This window comes from Centropristis striata, chromosome 16 (genome assembly GCF_030273125.1).
Source record: "Centropristis striata isolate RG_2023a ecotype Rhode Island chromosome 16, C.striata_1.0, whole genome shotgun sequence".
Lineage (NCBI taxonomy): Eukaryota > Metazoa > Chordata > Actinopteri > Perciformes > Serranidae > Centropristis > Centropristis striata.
Window position 1 is genome coordinate 1,774,370 of NC_081532.1, and position 8,236 is coordinate 1,782,605.

The window sequence follows — 8,236 nt, forward strand, 5'->3', positions numbered from 1 at the left end:
ACACACACACACACACACACACTCACACACACACACACACTCACACACACTCACTCACACACTCTCACACACACACACACACACACACTCTCTCTCACACACACACACACACACACACTCACACACACTCACTCACTCACACACTCACACACTCACACTCACTCACACACTCACTCACACACACTCACACACTCACTCACACTCACACACACACTCACACACTCACACACTCACACACACTCACACACTCACACACTCACACACTCACACACACACACACTCACACTCACTCACTCACACACTCACACACACACACACACACACACACACACACACTCACACACACACACACACACACACTCACACACACACACACACTCACACACACTCACTCACACACTCTCACACACACACACACTCTCTCTCACACACACACACACACACACACTCACACACACTCACTCACTCACACACTCACACACTCACACTCACTCACACACTCACTCACACCACACTCACACACTCACTCACACACTCACACACACTCACACACACACACTCACACACACACACACAGATTGATGAACAAATAAAAAACGAAGTGATTAGCTAATGAAGTTAATATTCATGTCTGCACTCGGATCAATTGACTGTGAGTGTACTTGACTTTGTCCTCATGTTCTCTCTGATTCACTCTCTGGCTGTTCATTATGCTTTATTGTATTTTCTTCACAGGAGTCACAGCACTTCCTGCAGTATGTCACAGAGTAAGTCAGAACACCAATACTATACAATCAAAGGGGTTTGTTTGCTGCCACACTCTGTAATTTGCATTAGCTCCAGTTGTTCACACCATGATTCCCTTTTCACCTCCTTCACTTATGCTTTTCCTTCATTTCAAATGCCGTTTTAGAATTGATTTAAAGGTTTTACTGATTACTTTTAAAGCACTTCATGGCTCAGCACCCCCCCTATATATGCGAGCTGAGGTCTTCTGACAGTACAGAAGTCACAACGTGCCACTAAAAGTAACCGGAGCCCCAAAACCCTGGAATTCCCTGCCTGATGAGCTTCGACTTGCAAAATCAGTCAGACATAAGTCACGAAAAACTGCCCAAAATTTTGCATTGAAATGAATGGGACGGCCGGAAAAAAAAATGAGCGAAAAAAGAACAATAATTGGAGATTTTTAAACGTCTACTTCTCCAGCATAATTTCACCTAGAGACTCCATTTAAACTTTAAACAGTAGACACAAGTCTTGTGTATCGGTGTATTAATCCACGTTTCGATAGGTCATATAGTTTTTTATCAATCCCTGTTCAATGACCATGATCATTTTTGTAGAAATTCTGAGATTATAATGGGTGTGTATTGCACGGAATGTTCGTGTCACAGTGTGTGACATCATCACTCAGAGTGTAGAGGGGAGAGAAGAAACTGTCAAAAAATAAATTTGAAAACTGCGCTCCAGGCCGCAAATTCCACTCTACAGAAATAATTCTATACATAGAAACGTAGGAAAATTAGTCTTCTCCCTCACAATCCTCTGGTAAAGCTGTCAGAGTTATAGTTTGGGCGTAGGACGCACAGATGATCCACCAACACCACCAACAGCCTCATTGGCTCCCATATTAAGAACGCAGGAAGATTTCTGTAGAAAAGCATATTTTACAGTTTTTTGGATCGCTCTAACAAAGCTATTTCTTAAATTTTTCTTCACAAAAAACATATGTAGACGTTCAGGGAGAACTCAGGATGCTCAAAGTGAAGTTTTTTTTCCTCTTTTTTGACAGGAAGCTGCAGTTCTCCAAGCTGCCAGCGGAGGTGCCGGTGATGTTCAGAGTGGTGGAGCTCCCTCTGAAGCACCACATTTGTAAAGTCAAATCACTGAATAAAGGAGACGCCAACTCTGAGGTCACTGTTTACTAACCAGGTACCAGCTCATGTTTCATCTCTGACAGTCACACTTCCTCATTTATTACCTCGTTTATTTTAATGCTCACTTTGTTCCTTCCTTCCTCTTCTTGCTGTCTAGTCTGGACCGAAGCTGTTGAGGGAACACACACTGGTGGAACTGTTGGTGGTGCGTTTATTGTTTTTAAATTTTTTTTTAACATTTCTTCTTTTATTGTGTCCTTCCTCCATGCTTGACTTGTTGTTGTTTGTTGTTGTTTTCCAGATGCACATGGAGGAACCTTGCTTTGACTTCCTCCGGACCAAAGAGACTCTCGGGTGAGTGTTGTTATGTTTTCAATTAAATGTTTGCCTTTTAAGAAACAAATGAAATGTATGACGCATAGGCAAAATAGAATATGAATTAGTTAAACTTTCAAGAGGAAAACTTCAAACTTATCTACTTTTCAACTTTGACTGTGGTTTTCTTGATAATAACCAAAATCATTATCAATAAAACCATGTTAAATGTCTAGATATCAGCGCTAATAAAAACTAAACTAAAACAAACACTAAAACTAATAAAAATAAACTAACACTAACACTAAAACTAATAAAAACTCAACTAAACTAATAAAAAAATGAACTAAAACTAACACTAAAACTAATAAAAATAAAATAAAACTAACACTAAAACTAATAAAAACTCAACTAAAACTAATAAAAAATAAAATAAAACTAACACACACTAAAACTAATAAAAACTCAACTAAAACTAATAAAAAATAAAATAAAACTAACACTAAAACTATTAAAAATAAAATAAAACTAACACTAAAACTAATAAAAAATAAAACTAACACTAAAACTAATAAAAATAAAATAAAACTAACACTAAAACTAATTTAAAAAAAATAAAATAAAACTAACACTAAAACTAATAAAAATGAACTAAAACTAACAATAAAACAAATAAAAAATTCAACTTAAACTAATAAAAAATAAACTAAAACTAACACTAAAACTAATAAAAAATAAACTAAAATTAAGCATTTTCCAAAAAAAATAAAAAATAATTAAAACTGGCAAACTCACTCTAAAAAGTAATTAAAACTAACTGAATTTCAAAAAAATTAAAAAAAAATTGAAATTAAAACTGAAACAAATGAAAAATCCAAAAACTATTCTAACCTTGCTACTTACTTCATTTGTAGATTACAGTTTTCTGTTGTTTCTGTTGTTATTATTGTTGTTATAGTTATTATTAGAGATTGCAAACTAGGGGAAGTGGAGGCAGGTGGGACTTTAGTTAACTTTCCTCTTCCTCGTGGTGTTATTTTGATCCCGTCTGTCTCTGTTTGTGATTCTCCTCTGCAGCTACCACGTCTACCCCACCTGCAGAAACACCTCGGGCGTTCTGGGTTTCTCCGTCACCGTGGAAACACAGGCCACAAAGTTCAAGTGAGTCTGCAACACAATCGAATAACCTTTTCATTCGCCCAAAAGCAAGATACGATTTATCTTTAACGGCTTTTCCCCAAAAACCAAGGTATGATTTATCTCCGTGTTCTCCCAAAACCCAAGCTAGGATTTATCTGTGTGGCCCTGGAAGCAGCTGATAAATGACTAAAGGAGTCAAACACAGCCTATAGCCCAAAATATATCTTTTACCTCTGCTCAACTTTTTTTTTTCCTCTCTCAGTACTGAGCTGGTGGAGTTAAAGATTGAAGAGTTTCTGGCTTCATTTGGGGAGACGCTCAATTCGCTGACTGAGGAGGCCTTTAATACTCAGGTGTGTGTCTCTGTGTGTGTTTTATTTTGTGCATTTGTGCCCCCCATTGTTATGCAAAAGCAGAAGTTGCAGCAAATTAAAAAAAGAAACTTTTAAAAATGTAAAAAGTTGCTCTTCAGGGTACTTTGGTGGATTAATGACACATTTCCGAGCCGTGTAAGAGCGAGCTGCACAGTCAGATCCACTGTTGCTGAACATCAAATTTTTAAGCGCTGGCGGAAGTGAAAACAGTGAAACAGTGAGTTTAAAGTGTGTGTCTGTTTTCCAGGTGACTGCTCTGGTGAAGCTGAAGGAGTGTGAGGACACACACCTGGGGGAGGAGGTGGACAGGAACTGGGCCGAGGTGGTCACACAGCAGTTTGTGTTCGACAGACTCAACAGAGAGGTGACGGAAACACACAGCAGCTTTTACATCTGGGAATATACAGATAGAATATACAGCAGGGGCTCAAATTACCTGGGGCCGCTGGAGGCGGTGTCAAAATTACCAAAAAAAAGACACAAAATGACAGAAAAAAACTGTATTACTTAAAAAGAGTCAAAGTGTGATTTTTTTTTAATAAAATCTCATAGCTCTGTTAGAAAATTTGCATGAGTAAACCTTGAAAATTGAATTATCTGACACCAACAGGAAAATACCTCACCAATTATTTCTGCGCAGTCTTTGATGGGGGAAAGGATGAGCTGGAGACGTCCGAGTTCTCAGTTTAACATAGTTTTATTACAATACGTCAAGAAATGTGAATTACAGAGCTCTGGGATTCACTTTAGGAATCAGTTTAACTGTCCCTGATACACACAGACAGGTTTCAGGTCATGAATCTGAAAACCTCGTCTCTACTCCTGCAAAAAACCCCAGTTCCACACTAACATAGTTTAATTATATCATGAAGGTAGATTTCATCCAGGAAGTCCCGCCTTCCCCCTCCGCTGATTCGCCAGTCTTCTTTCACACCGTCACACATCAGGCCACCTGGGCATCCAATCACTGCTGCCCAGGACAAGGCCATGTGACCTGCTAACAAACTTGTTATGACGAACATATACAGCCTTATTATGTCCTACAGAAATATAACAAGAGCCCAACTATTCTTCAATGTCTACATGTTCTTTTAAAGGTTAAAAAATATAAGACAGACAATACTATTTTTTGTGATTATAGAATCTTAATTAGTTTAAGCAAATGGAATATATGTAATTAAAGTAATCACAGTTTTCTACATCAATATTAACACACAAACACAATCAATGTATCAAAATCATATTACCTGATTAATATAAATGCATAGAGATAGACATTATCAAGGTTTAGTGAATTACGCATGCATAGTGACCTGTGATGACTGTTGGAGAAAAATCACAAAGAGGAAAAAGAGGAAGACAGTAACATTTCATTTTCAACGTATATTATATTCAAATTATTCTAACAGCTCCAAAAATAATAATGCATAAAAATCTATATTGTTATCAATTATTGACCTAGTCAAGGCTGTAATAACGTCACCCCAAATATTCCACTTTGCACCTTATTTTTTAAAATATTGCATATTTTGTGTTTTTGGCCCTGAGAAAATCAGGCGTTCTTATGACAAAAATGGCATAAATACATATTTTTTTTAAATCTATTGTTAGGTTGGAAGCTGCTAAAAGGTTTGAAGCAGTGAAAGTGTAAATTTTTATGGACATTTTTATGAGAGGGCCCGTTTTGGGTCCCGAAGAGTCAAAGTGTGAGTTAATTTTAAAGGCCTGGAGGGTTAAAGGAGGCTAAACTCTGAGAGAAGGGCAGCTGTCACTCACTCATTCAGCTGTCACTAATTCATTGAGCCCTGCCACAGTTTTTATCTTATTTTAGTGTTTGTGTGTTTCAGATCGAGGCCCTGAAGCAGATGACCAGAGCTGAGCTGCTCTCCTGGTTCAACGAACATCGAGGACCGAGCAGCCGCAAACTCAGCATGCACGTAAGACATGAACGAGTGTTTATGTTTCACAGAGAAAGAAAGAAAGAAAGAAAAGGGGATTTTAAGCTCATTTTCCTTCACTTTTATACATATTTCCTTTATTTAACCAGGTAAAAAAAGCCTCACTGAGATTAAAAAAATCTCTTTTCCAAGAGAGACCTGGCCAAGAAAGCAGCATAAAAAGATAAAAGTTGCATGTTCTATGTCTTTGCAATAAATTATTTTCATCATTCAGTATTCCAGGTTTTCCTCAATTAGTTTGTTTTTGATCATCATACATCCTAATTTAATGTTTTCCTTTTATTCATTTTTAATTAAACTCCTCTTCTAATGCACAACATGGGTGAAAAATGACCCGTATCCATTTTTTAGCTAAGTAGCTTGCTAAGCTAACTACTTAATGAAGAAAAAAAGTGTTTGTATTGTTACATAGCTAAACTTGGGCAAGTAGCTTGCTAAGCTAACTACTTAGCTAACTTCTTGGCTAAGTAGCTTGCTAAGCTAACTGCTGTTAGCTTAGCAAGCTACTTTTTAGTAGCAGTTTTTTTGGTGATTTTACATCTTTTTTGGTAATTTTACATATTTTTGGGAGGAATTTTACATTTTTTTTTTCGTAATTTAAAAAAAATTTGGGGTTCAATTAAAAAAAAAATTGGTAATTATTACATCTTCTTTTGGGGTAATTTTACATATGTTTGGAGGGTAATTTTCCATTTTAGGGGGGTAATTTTAAATATTTTTTGGGTAATTTTACATATTTTTGGGGGGTAATTTTAAATTTTTTGTGAGTAATTTTACATATTTTTTGGGTAATTTTACATATTTTTGGGGGGTAATTTTACATATTTTTGGGGTAATTTTACATATTTTTTAGGGTAATTTTACATATTTTCAGGGTACTTTTTCATCTTTTATTGAGGTAATTTTACATATTTTTGGAGGATAATTTTACATATTTTTTGGGTAATTTTAAATATTTTTTGGGTAATTTAACATATTTTTGGGGGTAATTTTACATATTTTCAGGGTACTTTTTCATCTTTTATTGAGGTAATTTTACATATTTTTGGAAGATAATTTTACATATTTTTTGGGTAATTTTAAATATTTTTTGGGTAATTTAACATATTTTTGGGGGTAATTTTACATATTTTCAGGGTACTTTTTCATCTTTTATTGAGGTAATTTTACATATTTTTGGAGGATAATTTTACATATTTTTTGGGTAATTTTAAATATTTTTTGGGTAATTTAACATATTTTTGGGGGTAATTTTACATATTTTCAGGGTACTTTTACATCTTTTTTTGGGTAATTTTACATCTTTTTTTCTATTCAAATCGCCTCATATCAAAATGACTTTATTTCTCCCTGAGGGTGAGTCCAGTGAGTGTTGGTTCAGACGTTCAGGTGTGAAAAGGCCCTAAGTGTCTCCTGTTGTCTCCTGCAGGTGGTGGGATTCGGTGCTGAAGAGAATGACGAGGAGGGAGGAGGGAAGAAACAAGAAGAAGAAGAAAAAGAAGACAAACAGGAGGATTTAAGCGGCTCCACCTACGGAGAAGTGTCTAAACTCACCTTCCTTCCTGCCTCGGCCAAGATGGCGGCTGCTGTCTCCATCATGGACATCCCAGCCTTCACTAGAGGCCTCCCTCTCTTCCCCTACCACAAGATACTGGAATAAGCTGCAGAAAGAGAGACAGACAGAAGGAGGCGTTCAGGGACTCTGCCTCATTAGAGATGCAGCAGTTAATATGTGGAGGTTGAAACATCTCTGGACCTGGATTCTCCCTCCGGGGCTCTGCTGTAGTTTTTATATCCACTGTGTGCATGAAGGCAAAGAGCCAGGAAGTGCTGATAGAGTTTTCTTTTCACTAAGTGATAATCTATTCTGCTTTTCCTCACACTCAATTATTTTATATCCTCAGACACGGAGAGTGTGGGAGCGCTCTATCTGGGAATCTTTTGAATCAAATTTTCATTTATCTGGTTTCTCTATTACAGCTCACGATCCCTCTTCTTTTATGCTGTTTGTTTGTGGAGGCGCAAAGTGACTTTAATACCATTTAAAAACACAAATCTACTGTGAAAGCTGCAGAGCTGCAGAGTGCTTTGAACTCCAGATGTGTGTGTTGGAGTGATTGTGTGCTGCTGTTATCAGCCGACCTGGATAAACTGCAAAGAGAATAAATCAATGAGTGATGAGTGAATGAACGAGGCGGCGTGATAACTTCAGAAGAAAAACACTTGAATCTATTAAGCAGGAAAAGTAAACTCCAGTTGGTGAAATGTTTGTAATGTGATTCAGTTTGTCTCAGTTTACTTTGTGTGTTTTCTCTCCCAGATAAAGGTGAAACACATTTACATCAAATCATAAAGTCAAATCAAAATGACTTTATTTCTCCCTGAGGGTAGGTCCAGTGAGTGTTTTAATCTCTGTTAGAATGAGACAGTCTGATGGCTGTAGGAGAGAATAATAATAATAATAATAATAATAATAACAATAATAATAATAATAGGAGAAAAGGGTCTTTTGAATCTCTCCGTCCTGCAACAGAGAGAGAGGAGCTGTCCACTACTGTTTTTAAGTGAT

General features: G+C 36.6%; 1 protein-coding gene across 1 annotated transcript in view; it reads left to right on the forward strand.

The window, feature by feature from the left end:
• LOC131988121 (nardilysin-like) overlaps positions 1–7,853 on the forward strand; it is a 73,602-nt gene extending 65,749 nt beyond the window's left edge. Inside the window, 8 exon segments of the mRNA XM_059353148.1 lie at positions 736–767; positions 1,796–1,930; positions 2,178–2,234; positions 3,273–3,356; positions 3,598–3,688; positions 3,957–4,073; positions 5,557–5,646; positions 7,097–7,853. Coding sequence (XP_059209131.1) covers positions 736–767; positions 1,796–1,930; positions 2,178–2,234; positions 3,273–3,356; positions 3,598–3,688; positions 3,957–4,073; positions 5,557–5,646; positions 7,097–7,327 — 837 coding nt within the window. The 3' untranslated portion in view covers positions 7,328–7,853.
• Positions 7,854–8,236: the final 383 nt, after the last annotated feature.